Source organism: Lobosporangium transversale, assembly GCF_002105155.1.
Source record: "Lobosporangium transversale strain NRRL 3116 chromosome Unknown BCR41scaffold_51, whole genome shotgun sequence".
Taxonomy (NCBI): Eukaryota; Fungi; Mortierellomycota; class Mortierellomycetes; order Mortierellales; family Mortierellaceae; genus Lobosporangium; species Lobosporangium transversale.
This window is the reverse complement of record NW_019029029.1, coordinates 22,224-36,417: the sequence shown is the minus strand read 5'-3', so window position 1 is coordinate 36,417 and position 14,194 is coordinate 22,224. Positions and strand designations below refer to the sequence as shown.

Genomic DNA, 14,194 nt, shown 5'->3' with positions numbered 1-14,194 from the left:
ATTACTACTTTTTTTTTGCTTCCCGATTCTACTTGAACAAGAGAGTGAAGGGATAGGCAGGGTTTTTGACTCTAAAGATCTGAATCAAAAGACTAAACAAGAAAATGAAAAGGCCCATGGATACCCAAACTGCAGCTCGTTGCAAGGCAGGAGTTTCAATCCTGGGGACAACTCCAATGAGAGCAATCACACATCCTGTAAGAGCAGCATCTATATAACGTTATAAGCATAGCAAATATCATGTTTAGTCTTTTGTTGTTGTTGTTGTTGTTGTTGTTGTCATTATAATAGCATATCTTTTGTGATGACAACAACAATAATGAGGGAAAAAACATTGCAATGAATTAAACATACAAAGCACTGCGATCACTTGACTCTCAAGACCAAACTGATTTTGGAATCCCTGAGCAATAAATCCTGAACGGCCGCCACGTCCTGGGATTGTGTATGGTGGATTACGGATTTGATTCCACATATGTCCTGAGATCATAATAAAGATAGTGAACTAGAAGTAAAGTAAAAAATAAATATAAAAATAAAAAATTAACACGTTTTGAACCACGAACAAAAATATTTATCGAAGATAATTAAATGGGTAGGATGCATGTTATATTTACCAGAGAAATGGCCGACCACAAGTATTTGCTTCCTGATACCTTAGTGGCCTTTTTGTAGAGCAAGTAGCCCACACCGATAAATGCGAAACCGCTTAAAACCTTGACAGCTAAGGCCACAAGGTCAATGGGACGCTTAATACGAATATCTGTAGCAGCCTTTGCGTTCACCCATTTAGCAAATGGTTCTGCAATAAAACCACTATCATTTTAAAAAAAAAAAAAAAAAAAAAAAAAAAAAAAAAGGAATGGATGTATTAGACTTGTGTATTTTTTTTTTTTTTTTTTTGCGTTAAGTGAAAGAAAAAAATTTCATCCTAACCTTCTCGCAAAGTCATAACGTTCTGGAGCTTGATTGGCGGCTTTATCTGAAGGGAAGAAAAGAACAGCAGGAGCAGAATTCATGCCAAACTTTTGAAAGATTGGTTGACCCACTTTGAAATCCAATGAACCGAAAAACAACTGAGATTTATCGGCGAGCTTGGTCCAGCCAGCAGCTACAAGCCTGTACTCGGGATCAAAGTTTCTAATATTTGAAGAAAAAAAAAAAAAAAAAAAAAAAAAGCCTCGCAATTGATAAGTATATAATCCAACCTCCTAGTTATTTGTTTTCGCTTTGCAGGCAAAATATTAAACGTTACAGGCAAGGCACACATTGATATTCAGGGCTAGTGGCTGTAAAAAGAACAGCCATTGAATAATTTCTTGGTTTGGACAAAACTTCTTCAAAGGAGTTAGTGTCAAGCTCAATAACGCCCTTATTCTTGATGGCCTTGGCTTGTAGACGCGAAACTTTCTTCTGAAGTACGTCCTGAGAAGGATTATTTGACTGAGCGTAGGCTCGAGAAAAGAATGCTGATGATGAAAGAATGGCAGTCAGGGTCAAGACCAGGGCCATGACCAATGTCCTGGAAGAGAAACCCATGATGTTAAACTTTGACTTGAGGGAAAAAGAGTATATGACAAAAAAAAAGAAAGAAGAAAAAAGATGAGAAGAAAGCTTCTTATAAACTAAATACGATTGAACATCGACAACCAGCAGATAAAATATACGTGGCAGACGCGTTAAATAGCACGTGTACTTTGATCACGTGCGCATGCTATTCTATTTCATACTTCGTTTATTCTGGAACAACTCCAGTTCCAAGCATGTCCAACGGCCATTTTGGTATAATATCAATATCATACGGATCTATTAGACCACGTTGATATCGCTCAAGTCCTGTCCAAGCAATCATCACTGCATTGTCTGTACACAACTTGGGTGGTGGACAGATCACTCTTACGTGTCGCTTTTTTCCTGATAAGATGACAGGGGCAATAGTGGCCTGTGAAGAATTCGCCGTTGCTGCTGCTACTGTTGCTGCTGGCTTGACAATATGATGATGTTCAAATCTTCCACATATTTCTTCCATCTTTCTTCGGAGCGTGGCATTGCGTCCAACACCTCCACTGATGACTAAACTTGAGATTTCTAAGCCTTGTTTGTGACAGTTATGTAATCCCTGTTCCACTTTTTGACAAAGATGTTCAATCGCACAGTATTGAAATCCTGCGGCTAAATCTCTTTTCCTTTCTTCGTCCATGACAGCAGCAGTAGTAGTAGTAGTAGTAGAATTAGGTGTAGTAATAGTACTATCAGCAGCGGTAGAAGCGGAAGCAGCAGCAGAATCCTTCTCCCGATGGACAATTCTCGTTACAGCACTCTTGAGTCCCGCAAAACTAAACTTCATTTCATGTTTACTTGATCGAAGACTCATTGGAATTGGCAATTGATCCAAATATCGGTGAGGATGCTTTGATTCCTTCGCAAACTGTTCCAGACTCGCGCCCGGACCACCAGCTCGACCTGACAGCCAAGGAATATCAAGTTCACGGGCGGTTTTGTCAAATGCTTCACCAATGGAGTCATCTACTGTTGTCGCCAAGGTCGTATAATGATCCACAGAATGAGCCACTAACAACAAGGTATGGCCACCTGAAACCAAGAGTGTCAAAAATGGAAATGGAGGATATGGATCAGCTTCAATAGCATGTTGTTCCTGTTGTTGCTGTTTTTGTGATAAAGTCTTTTCAATATCTTTTTCTTTGAAATCGAATTTTGAATCTAGAGTTGCTGTTGTTGTCAGACGAGCTGTCAAAGCATGGGCTTCCATATGATGAACTCCAATGAGAGGTTTGTTTAATGCAGCAGCCAAAGTCTTTGCAGCGTTTAAACCAACACCTAAACAATGAGCCAGACCAGGACCACGGGTAACAGCGACGATATCGATTTCCTGAATTCCCCGTTCACCTAAGTCCGCTTTTTGGATAGCCTCCTTGACAGCCTCAGGTAGGTTGCGCATGTGAGCATGGTGAGCTAATTTAGGAACAATACCACCCATCGGTTCATGTAAATGATGTTGAGTTCGTATGACTTCAGAAAGAATTCGACGATCCGAAGTTACAATGGCAGCACAGGTATCATCACAAGAAGTTTCTATTCCTAATGCAATGAGAGGCCGATTTCGTTTAGGAAGTGAGGATTCAGGCATTAATAAAGTTTTGGTTGGTATTGTTGAGGAGGATAGAGGTGTTATGCATGTTGTTTGGGTTGTTGCTGTTGCTGTTGTGAACAATCGAGGATGAGCTTGAATATGTTGTAATCGAGGTAATCGAGATGGAGAGCGAAGTAAGGAGGAGAAGAAGGTATCAGAATGTGTGGAGCAGAGACATTTTGTTGATGCTCCGAAGTAGGGTCTGGCGAATCGGCGTATGAGCATGGTCAGCTTTTAGTAGATCAGCTCTTAATTTGAACAAACTAATAAAATTACTAAAAAAAAAAAATGGTTGAATTATATAAAGTTCGTGTGCTTCAAGGTGAGCCTGAAGAGGAAGAAAGGGCCCAAATGAGAGAGGCAAGCAATTCAATATGCAAAATATGGGTGAACGAAAAAGTGTAAAATGTAAAATGTAAAACGTAAAATGAGACGTGAAGGTCGTTTTCCTCTTCGGCGGAGAGTGTAGATATTAAAGATGTTTATAAAAAAAAAAAAAAAGCCACAGCTTGCAAACTGCATAGTACATCGACACAGGCCCAAGACATTCATATAAAACATGGCATGCATGCTTTGCTTGAACTAAAAAAAAGGGCACTGACAAACGGCTCTCTTTTCTCTCCCTCTCTCTTTATCTTGCCCCTGGTGGTATGCCCAAGGATAAATATGAAAGAACAAACAAAACAAAAGAAATAATAATAAAATCACTTCAGAACTACCTACACAGGTAAACTTGTCCCATAACGGCACACATGCATAACTTCATTTCACTTACACAATCAATCAACTCCTTCCCTCATTCACACTAACATCATCTCTTATTGAAAGGTTCTTTCCCTCCCCTTTGGCCTTTGACCTTTCTTTCTTTTTCCTGCTCTCTCTTATCTCTATCACTCCATCTATGCCCTGTTGCTCTCTCATTTTGACACCGTCATTCTCTCACTTAATCGCTCCCTTTCTCCACATTCTCCTCCATTCCTAATCCACATCGCTCATCTGCACTTTTCTCACTGTCTGTTCATCCCTTCCCTTGGATCGCTAAAGGAACAAAACAAACAAAACATCTTCCTCGGTCGAATCTCATCCATCCTTGGCTACACTCGCTCTATATCTATACCCAACTTTTTTTTTTAATCAAATGGATTCAACAGACACCAACAGTAGGTCAATTTATCGCTTTTTTTTTTCCTCCCCGGTTCCTTTACCCTCTCTCCTCTCCCAATGTTTGTCATTTTCCTCTACTCCGCTTCCAAAACACAGGTGTGAAATTCAAAAACAATGATCATCCAATTATTCTTCTACCTCATCCTTCTTTTGTTCGTTCTCTTCCTCTTTCTTTCTGTCTCTCCCCCTCAAATATCAAATATCTCCGGTAAATGCATGTACACAACTTCACCTGCAGAGCAATAATGGCATCTCCCCACAATTCATTAGTCTAATTCCTATACTGAGGGAATCTAGTTTAAATGATAAGGTTTAAAGTCGTGTTACCAAGCGAGCTTCGTGTGAGATGCATTATGCAAACAACACTAGAAACTCAGCTTGCCAACTTGGTACACATCTGTATAACCAGCCTTTAACACGCAATAGCACGCCAAAGCTCTGAAGCCCACTATTCCCACATTCGTGGGATCTTTGGGCTTATCATGTGGTAGTAGAACAATAAGGCTTTCCATAGTTTCGTGTGTGGTGTTTTTTTTTTTTTACTTAATTGGACAAGGAGAAAATCTCTGCCATGCTGCCCGATTCTGCTTGATACTAAAGGGGTGTGTGGTATCCTCATTTCACGAACTCACTCGCTTTATTTACCTCTCTCTTTCTCTCTTCCTCTCTATGTTCTGTTTATTGTGCCAGCTTCAATACGCAGGCAACCGTCGACTATCTTACTCGCGACAGCACCACTGTCTCTGATTGGCGATCAATCGTCCGCCGACACAGTCTCCGGCGCTTCTCAAAGTTATAATTCAACTAAAAACCCAACACCAAAAACATCCTCAGTAGCGTTGAAGCCACCATCGTCTACGAAGAACAACCAGAGCAGTGGCGATAAAAGCAATAACAATAACAATAACAATAACAATAATCGTGCGTCAATCGGTCTATGGAGCGGTAGTAAAACTGCAGCCAGCACACCCAACCTTACTAATATTAGCAAACATGATGACTTCTTCGGACCATACACGTTGCAAGGAGCGGTTTCAGGGGCGGAATCAGTTTCTAGCCCAAACTCCAACCCAAACCCTAGTTTTACATCAGCATCAGAGTCAGGGGCGGGTTTAAAGTCATCTAGAAGTGTACCAGAGTCAGGAGCAGGAGCAGGATTAAGGGCTCACGTGTCAGAACATAGTTCCTCAAGTACTGCCAGCTCCTTCCAGCAACGTCGGAAGCGCAGTGAGAGTATTGGAGGGTTGAAAGTAAGAACCGTTTAACTACTGTTTGACTGTGCTTGTTTTGGATCGTCTTGATTTGGATGCAATCTAAAGTTGTTTTTTTTTTTTTTTTTGTATCTTTAGTCAACTGCTGGAACCATTAGTAGGATGGTACGCAAGAGCAGTAGCAATCTTTTGCGGAAATTGGCCAAGGTAAAAAGGCTTTACAGTCTAGTTGTCAAAGTCGGACAACTATTGATCACTCACATGCTAATCAATCTTACATTTTTCCACTTAAAAACAAAAATAAACAGAACTTTGATGACAAGGATGCGCCGCCAATTCCCGCGATGCCTGCACATAATGACATTTGTCACCAATCTCCGTCGTCTTCGCCAGTCAACAGCGACTTCCCTGTATCCAATGTAACAACCCCCACTTCCGAGCTACCACCATTGTCAGCAAAGAGTAGTATGGGATTTGGAACACAGGATGGCCTTATGAGGTAAAAATAAACCTTAGTCTGCACGTACACTTCAAGAAAGATATTTTGACATGCTATCCAAAATATTGGATTAATCTTTTTTTACCATCATTCTAGTCAAGAAAAAGAAACGGAAAAAAAACTGCAGGAGAAATCGCCGCCTTTTTCAGCGCCAGCTTCTTCTGTAGTGTCCCATCAGGTGCCTATCTCCATCTCTAAATCATCCAGAGTCTCGAATTTGGACATAGAGGTGGACCTGGAATTATCGACATCTGCATCGACTGTCGAATCATGGCTTAAGAGGCAATCAGACCTTGGTGACATCCCTACATCAACCGATACCACATCCAAACCTCCTATCACTTCATCAAGCTTAAATACTGAAAGGGACCCGCAACCGTCTATAGGCTTGAGACATCCTTCAGATACATCTGTGGCATCAACAGTTGATGAAGACGATTCAGAGAGTGAGGACGTAGTGGTCCCTATCCCCTCTGCGCTCACAATAAGCTCTAACCGGTTGTCACAGTTACTTGAAGCAGAACTGGCTCAATCTGGTAAATTGTCAGGTGACGAGGTCCAGCATCAACACAATAATGGCCATGCACCAGTAAAGACAGCATTGTCTGCAAATGCCAGGAATTCTATTCGATTTTCGGAATTCGGGCTCATGACATCTCCTACAAAGGAGCAGCCATCAACTTCGCTCCAGAACCTATTTGGACTCGATCAAGAGAAGCCATCATCAAGGAGGCCTGTCTCGATCTTCGTTCCACTTGGCACTCCAACTAACGCTGTTGCAATAGATGGCCATCTACAAACACCGACCCACGACATCTATGAGGAGATTCCACATAAACCATCGCTAATCACTCCAGACTCATCTGTTCACAGCAGCCCAGCGCTTATAGTTCGTCGCTCCTCTGATACACCAGAACACGAAACCCCGCAAGACCACAATATCAGTGGTCTCAGTCTCAGTCTTCCAGTGACAGGATCTGGAATGCGGCCAGCTACGATATGTGTGAGTCCCAAAGACGCCAATAAACTTATGCTAACCAAGCCCTCAAACATGGGTGACGAGGATGAATCCCTAGAGGCTCAAGCTCAGAGGAGCTCAAGGCTCTGTTTTAAGGAGGATGAGAGTTTTTTGAAACGGGATGAAATTTCAATCTTTTTGGGACAAGCTAAACCCTTCAACCGAATGGTTCTCACACACTATATGAATAATTTTGATTTTTCAGGCAAAAGGTTAGATGTAGCATTCCGTCAACTCTGTCAAAAACTAGTTTTGAAAGGGGAGACACAGGAGGTGGACCGAGTCTTGGAAGGGTTTGCTCAGCGCTACGTGGATTGTAATCCGAGATCAATCTTTGGCACCAAGGATGTGGTCCATGCCATCTCTTATTCAATTCTTTTATTGAACACAGATCTTCATGTAGTGCAGCAGTCAAGCTCAAGTAAGATGTCAAGATCCGCCTTTGTCAAAAATACTTTGCAGGTTGTTCAAGCACAGACGCTACAGCAGCAGCAAATGGAGGAAAGAGCATCGGAGGATTCCAGTATCCACGGGACTTCATTTGCAAGGACTGGATCCGGAGACTTAAGCGTATATGGAGGGATCAAAAAGAGGACACCTAGTGTCAAGAGTTGGAAATCAAGCACATCACATCAAAGTAGGAGTTCGAAGATGGGGGCAGATCCCAAAGCTAATGGCGGACATGGCAACGGCAAATGGTGGATGGGAGAGTTAGAGTCGTTGTTGAAGGACATCTATTCGGCTGTGAAGCATAATCAAATCTTACTTCCCTCCACATCCTCAGGGATATCAAGCTCAAAGTTGTCTAAGCAAGCTCAGTCATCCGCTACTCCGGACTCTGGATTCGGTTTTTCACTAGGTGGTGGTGCATTTGGCCTTAGCCATCAAGCACCAGCAAATCTCGGCAATGGATCTCTATTCGGAGCTATGGGCCGTCGCAATTCTCTCAATGTTTGGTCAAAGCAGTTGCGTCAGGAAGCCATACAACGACCAAATTCCCAGATCGCTGAGAATGGACATCACCCGTCACAAAGCCCTTCCACACGTTATTCTGTTATCCCAGAAAGTAGTATGAGCAGTAGCAAAGAGACTTTCCCAGCCAGCCTGACACCACCAACATCTTCTTCGCGTCCTATCCGATTAATGAGCTCGCCGCTACCTTCCCCTGTATTAAGTGTCTTTTCAAATCACGACACACAAAGCATACAGCCTATTACAGCCAGTAGTAGCAATTCTGATATCAGATCTCATCCTGGCCATCAGGCTAGATATCGAATGGAGGGCATTCTCCATCGTAAACATCTGTTGGAACGAGCCGATAGGAAGGCATCGCATCGAGCATGGCGACAATTCCTTGTAGTCCTTGACCAAGGTGGTTTATCCATGTTCAAAGCTGACGGACAACAGGGCCAGGCCTTTGATGAACAAGGGGTTTTATTAGATGAGATTCCGTTACAACACACGATTACTAATATTCTCCCGCCTCCAGGGTATTCTTCATCAAGGAGACATGTTTTTGCAGTACAATTACACACGGGTGGAGTATATCTGTTCCAGACAGCGACAACTCGTGACTGTGAGGATTGGGCAAGGACATGTAACTACTGGGCTGCGAGGACCTCTAAAGAGCCTTTACAAGGAGGCGTGGTTAATATGGACTATGGATGGGGTCGATCATTGGATTTGCTCGCCAACAGTAATCTTTCTGAAGGGCTTCACAGCAATACCATGGCCTCCACTACATCTGTATACTCGACATCATCTTCGTCCTCCGCAACCAACGTGCCAAACGGTGGGGTCAAATCGAGCAGCAGTAGCAACCTTACACCCATAGGCTTGACAACACCCTCTTCAACCAACTCTGAAGACGAGGATGCTAAATTAATGAACAGCACATCATATACAGGGTCTTCCAATTTCCTAAACAATCCCCCTCTTCCGGTGCCACCACCTGTAACACCCTCGCCACCGTCTTCTTCCGTGAGTGGCGTTCACAATGGAAATGGAAGCCATTTGTTTGGAAGCTCTGGTAGCGGCAGTGGCCGAGCTTCATCGATTAAATCAACATCCTCTAAGCATAGTGGAACTGGTGGATCTGGCGTACCATTGGGTGATCGAGTCTTACTCTTTGAATGGACATCACCATTACCAACGATGAGTATGTCACAACTGAGTGAAGAGGATCAATGTGAAAATCTAAAGCGATACGTTTTAGGATTGGAAGCAGAGATGGAAATTCACCAAGAACATCGTGGCCCAATGCTAAAACTCGTAAGTGAAAGCTCTTTATTATCTATTTATTTGTTCATGCAATCTCTTTGGTAGTTTGGAGCTCTTCTTTTGGCTCTACTAACACTTTTTTGTCTTGTAATACAAACAACCAAATAGTTTCTGCCAAAGTCGCAGAATTATTCCAAGGCATTTAACAACTGGGAGCGGAGGTCTCGATATCTGCTCAAAGAAATGGTCAAATATCAGATTTATGTCGAGTGTTTGGAACAATCACTACAGCTTCAGCGTGATGCAGAGGCTGCCGAGGCTGCGGAGACCGAGACATTGAAATCAGAGCTGCAATATCTTGATGTTGACAACGATGAAGATGAGTGAGCAGTACCCGTCTGCAACTCAACTGCAACTACAGTTGCTGGTTTTGAATACCCTTAGAAGAAGAAGAAGAAGAAAGGAGAAAGAAGAAAGGGCGATCATAGGAAGCAAACGTGAATAGCTTAATATTAATTTAATAGCTTCTTTCGCTCAGCATTCGTTTTTTAGTTTTCCTATAATTTTTATATTTTATATATTCTATTATTGTCTGCGTGTCTATTCATCTACTCGTGTTTAAAAAGGCAATGTTACAGGGTATATGGTTTTCTATAAATGTGAGTTCTCCTAATCCGTCTCTTCACAGCAGTCCCCGTCCTCACTTGTCTCCCCATCTTCACTGTTATCGTCATCTTCATCCTCACCATTCTCCTTGCTATCCTCACTCTCCTCACTCTTCCTCTCCCCACTATTCTCCTCCTCCTCATTATCGTTCTCCTCACTAATCTCTTCATCACTAATCTCCATGTTATCGGAGCTCTCCTGGATAGAGTCATCCTCACAGATATCCACGGTATCGCAATAGTCATCCTCGCAGATATCCATGGATTCGGAGCCCTCCTGGATATATCCTTCATCCTCACAAACATCCATAGCACTGTCATCGTCAGATGACAGTGATAATAATGCAACAGGTGTTGCAATAGGTACTGTCGTGAGTACTGGGCGGGCAGTGTGATGAGTACTGCAGTAAGCACTGCAGTAAGTGGTGCAATGGGTGGTGCAATGGGTGGTGCAGCCCTTGCACTGATAATGGCCGTCCACGCGGCTGGAAAAGCGTTGCCAAATATGATTGGTTTTACCTATTTTAGCAAAAAAAAAAAAAGATCAGCCATAATGGTACGAAAGGGTCTTGTATAAATTTTGCCACAAAATTTACAAAATTACATACACTTTGGGAAGTTTGTAACGAAACCTTGGCGGGTTTCGTTTGCTTTCCTTTCAAGCATCGGAAAGTTGCTTTGGAGGCTCTCATCTGTTTATACATCTTTACGAGGTTGTGTTTATGTAAATATATTGAATAAGGTTGAAGATAAACAACGCGGTCGGTGTGTATTATGATAGAAGGGTGAACCGCAGCAAGGAATATCGCAACAAGAGTTTTGTTGAGAAATAAATCTGCAGTACTAAAGACAAAAATCACTTTGATGTATCTCTCATGTAGTACACTTCATATGTTAAATTAATAACTGAAGCATCAATGTTATAAAGATGCAAGGGTTTCTTGGTCAAGTCAAGTTCTAAGAAAGCATACATTTGCACAACTTGGAGTGAGGCAAGCTAAAGTCTTTTTAAAGACCTCCTAAACCTTCGTGCTTTCCATCAGTTTTCCGGGTTCGCTATTGTCATTTTTGTCCTTGTGAATGGGAACAGACACAAAACTACTGCAATTATCTTATGGTGTTGCGATAACTCAATCAAGGACAATCGTTATATATATATACTGAAATATTGAGTGTGAAGCAGCTATCTATATACTGAAGCTTCAGCAACTGTTAGCCCTTGTAGCCTCTCTGGCATACAAGTTAAGATTGATTCACTACGGCCTATATACGAATATACCATACACAGGTATTATACAATGAATGTCAGCTGCATTTTTCGCAAACCCATTTTGTTGCATAAATATATACGTACAAGTATTTATATTTATTAAAAATGTGGAGAAGGGAAGGTTGGCAGTACTCTATGCAATGTTAGTATCCTTCTTCATCTCTTCAAAGTTAATATGAATTAGGGAAAGAAATGGTATATAAATGAATGCGAAAGGCGAATGATATTATGTAAAATACAAAACTCTTTTTTTAGTTCTCTTCGCCGAGACCTAGAAGGTGAGCGATCTTGTGGAAGATCTCAGTGTTGTCTTGGACGCCAGAGAAAAGATTAGCACCAGGACCAGTGGCAAAGATGGGGACATCCTGGAGAGAGTGGACACCAACAGCTTCATTAGCAGGCAAAGTGCCAGACTTGTGAATACCGTTGAGGGAATCTTCGGGGTTAGCATCATAGATTGAGAAGTGATGGTGGGAGCTGGATCTGACGACAGCGGGGACACGGGTACCGTTGACATTGACCTGGAAGTCCTCACGGTGAGTGGGGAAACCAGCCGAACCGGCAGCCAAAGTGTATCGGACCTCCCAGTTGTCAGGGAAACCATCGCCATCAGCATCAACATATGAAGGCCAGCCAGAGTTTTCATAGGTACCAATAGAGTTCTTCTTTTCATCTTCCTCGGTCTTGGAGAAGGAGTTGAAGTACTGAGTATCAACGGAACCGTAGACATCGAAGGAGTGAGCGTGATCAGCAGTGACGAGGATCAAGGTATCCTTGTCAAGTTTGTGGCGCTTGAGCCATTCCTTGGTCTTGCCAACAGTGTTGTCCAACTCAAGGACATCTGCCAAACCTCTGTCGTAGTCAAGGGGGTGCATCATTTTATCAACCGAGGCAGCCTCAGCCATCAAGAACCATCCTTCCTTGCGGTGACGCTTGTCCAAGACTTCCAAAGCCTTGATGACCATCTCATCCAGATCAGGTTGGTTAAGGGCGGAACCACCATTACCAGTGGGATCAGTGCCCTGCTTCTTCAAGTTAGCCTTGTAGACATGGCGGTCCAGCCAAACATCCATGTTGCCAGAGTGGAAGATTCCGAGCAAGGGATCGTCACCCTTATACTTGAGAAGAGCATCCTTATCGTTGACAACCTTGTAACCCTTCTCTTTAGCATAGACGCTGTAATAGTCAGTTCCATTGAGAGACTTGCCTCCATTCTTGGCGTGGAAATACTTTCCACCACCACCGAGGATGACATCAGCAACAACAGGATTCCGGCCGTGAATCATCTGGTCAACAATGGTAGCTTTCTCGTCACGGTTGCGGGTGTGGGAGAAGACGGCAGCGGGGGTAGCATCCTGAACCTCGGCAGTGGTAACGATACCGACACCTCCGGGGCCACCGTTCTTCTTGGAGCGGCGGCGCATAAGTTCAGCAAGGAGTTCCTGCTTGGGGTCATCAAAGGGGGAGGGGGAAGAATCGGGGTAAACACCCAAGGCCCCAGCAGAGGATTTGTGACCGGTATTATAGGCGGAGGCGGAATTGGCGGAGTCAGTGATTAAAGAGTCCAAAGAGTGGGTCATGACGTGACCAAGGAAAGGGAACTTGTCCACATGGAGGCGGTTCTGGTACTTGCCACTGATATGAGGCTTCGAGATTAAGCGGGCAGCAGTAAGCATTGCAGTAGACATACCATCACCAATGAACAGAATGACGTTCTTGGCCTTGCGCTTCTGGACAGGGTTGACGGTCCAGACAGCCTCAGTGGTCTTGCCATTGTTGTACTTGAGAACAACCTTATAGGTACCAGGCTCCCTGATCTGAACACGGCGCCAGGCAGTGGAGGCGACATGAACCTGGGTAGCGGCGTTCTTATCACCGTCTTGAGTCTTCCAATAAGCACTAGCATCTTTGTTGTAAATGAAGTCCCAGGCTTCGGGAGAGTCGGGTTTGATTCTGGACCACTTGGAGAAGTCAACAGCCCTACCGTTGTTGCCGTGCTTGTTATCCTTGGAGTTGCCAATCTTTTCAATAGTCAAAGAGTACTCGGTGTTGGGCTTGGCATCATTTTCAGCATGAACCTCAACACGAACATCGAAGTGGGCACCGGCGAGAAATTCACTCCTGTATTTATTTGTTTGAAATAAGGTTTGTTAGAGTGAAAAATAAGGTATACATGTGCTTATCAAAATATAACTGACAAAAAAAGGGTTCATGACATTTCAATACAAGGCCGTTGGGATGTTGTAATATTTGCAATACTGAGGTCAACAACTGTTGGGGAGTGATGATGAAATAGGATAGAAATTTATGTAAAGGATATGGATACAATAGATGAATCTCTACCTGTCTGGAGGGAAAACACATCCAAGGGTAGGGCAAGCACCAAGACGCTTGAATTGACCAGCAGGATCAAGGCCAGCAGCAGCGACAGCCGAGACGGCTGTGGCAATAGAGAGCAAAGAGAAGATCTTAACCATTTTATAGCAAGATAGATGCAGAAGGAGGAAGAGAAGAAGGGAGGAAAGAAGGGAGGAAAGAAGGAAGGAAGAAAAAAATCGGGTGAAAGTTGTCTTAGGAGTTGGTGGACTGAGGAATCAACAGCAAAAAGTGAGCGTTCCTTGAGTATTTATATTCTGGAAAGTCAAGGTTAAAGTATGTCAGTATATATGTCATTGTTCTTCCGTAGTTCAGGGCAAGTGCGGCAAGGATGAGCACTTTTTGTGGACGGAGATGCTTCTTTCAAATGTGAATGGCCAGCTCGGCCCAACAACGGATGAACGTGCCCTTTTTGATAAAGAATCGAGAGCTTCCTTTACTTTTTAACTTTTATGAATGATGAGAGCAAACTAAAAAGTCAACTAATGTTCTGCTTACAAAAGAAGAGCAGGAAATTACGATCATCGTGCCCATCCATATGCCAAATGATGAAGGACTCCATGACATTTTTTGATTCGCTCTTCTTGTTGGTGCCACCTGTTGCCTGCCAATCAACATGC

The 14,194-nt window shown here is 43.1% G+C and overlaps 5 protein-coding genes across 5 annotated transcripts; 1 reads left to right on the top strand and 4 right to left on the bottom strand.

The window, feature by feature from the left end:
- Nucleotides 1–28: 28 nt before the first annotated feature.
- Nucleotides 29–1,512, bottom strand: BCR41DRAFT_312353 (hypothetical protein; the record flags this gene model as incomplete). The annotated part of the gene is made up of 5 exons (XM_022021082.1): nucleotides 29–210; nucleotides 355–505; nucleotides 618–816; nucleotides 937–1,140; nucleotides 1,256–1,512. The coding sequence occupies 5 exons, from the start codon at nucleotides 1,510–1,512 to the stop codon at nucleotides 29–31; spliced, it is 993 nt and encodes a 330-aa protein (XP_021876983.1).
- A 220-nt stretch (nucleotides 1,513–1,732) lies between these two features.
- BCR41DRAFT_361829 (glycoprotease family-domain-containing protein) lies at nucleotides 1,733–3,539 on the bottom strand (the record flags this gene model as incomplete). The annotated part of the gene is made up of 1 exon (XM_022025618.1): nucleotides 1,733–3,539. The coding sequence occupies exon 1, from the start codon at nucleotides 3,374–3,376 to the stop codon at nucleotides 1,736–1,738; it is 1,641 nt and encodes a 546-aa protein (XP_021876982.1). The 5' UTR covers nucleotides 3,377–3,539.
- A 252-nt stretch (nucleotides 3,540–3,791) lies between these two features.
- On the top strand, nucleotides 3,792–9,859 carry BCR41DRAFT_341427 (hypothetical protein). The gene is made up of 6 exons (XM_022022240.1): nucleotides 3,792–4,311; nucleotides 5,006–5,565; nucleotides 5,665–5,733; nucleotides 5,835–6,025; nucleotides 6,122–9,314; nucleotides 9,432–9,859. The coding sequence occupies exons 1-6, from the start codon at nucleotides 4,290–4,292 to the stop codon at nucleotides 9,648–9,650; spliced, it is 4,254 nt and encodes a 1,417-aa protein (XP_021876981.1). The 5' UTR covers nucleotides 3,792–4,289; the 3' UTR covers nucleotides 9,651–9,859.
- A 73-nt stretch (nucleotides 9,860–9,932) lies between these two features.
- Nucleotides 9,933–10,594, bottom strand: BCR41DRAFT_400589 (hypothetical protein; the record flags this gene model as incomplete). The annotated part of the gene is made up of 2 exons (XM_022029151.1): nucleotides 9,933–10,447; nucleotides 10,537–10,594. 2 exons carry the CDS (start codon nucleotides 10,592–10,594, stop codon nucleotides 9,933–9,935), a joined length of 573 nt encoding a protein of 190 aa, XP_021876980.1.
- Nucleotides 10,595–11,275: 681 nt separating this feature from the next.
- On the bottom strand, nucleotides 11,276–13,811 carry BCR41DRAFT_361826 (alkaline-phosphatase-like protein). Its single transcript, XM_022025617.1, has 2 exons — nucleotides 13,542–13,811; nucleotides 11,276–13,319 (listed from the first exon to the last, which is right to left on the bottom strand). The coding sequence occupies exons 1-2, from the start codon at nucleotides 13,673–13,675 to the stop codon at nucleotides 11,450–11,452; spliced, it is 2,004 nt and encodes a 667-aa protein (XP_021876979.1). The 5' UTR covers nucleotides 13,676–13,811; the 3' UTR covers nucleotides 11,276–11,449.
- Nucleotides 13,812–14,194: the final 383 nt, after the last annotated feature.

What these genes read in the sequence shown, in the direction of transcription:
- BCR41DRAFT_361826 (XM_022025617.1), bottom strand. Translation starts at nt 13,675, where the DNA reads ATGGTTAAGATCTTCTCTTTGCTCTCTATTGCCACAGCCGTCTCGGCT. An exon ending in TGTGTTTTCCCTCCAGACAG is followed by an intron (nt 13,320 to 13,541) that starts GTAGAGATTCAT and finishes AAATAAATACAG; the next exon opens with GAGTGAATTTCTCGCCGGTG.
- BCR41DRAFT_341427 (XM_022022240.1), top strand. Translation starts at nt 4,290, where the DNA reads ATGGATTCAACAGACACCAACA. An exon ending in GGATTCAACAGACACCAACA is followed by an intron (nt 4,312 to 5,005) that starts GTAGGTCAATTT and finishes TTATTGTGCCAG; the next exon opens with CTTCAATACGCAGGCAACCG. An exon ending in AGAGTATTGGAGGGTTGAAA is followed by an intron (nt 5,566 to 5,664) that starts GTAAGAACCGTT and finishes TTGTATCTTTAG; the next exon opens with TCAACTGCTGGAACCATTAG.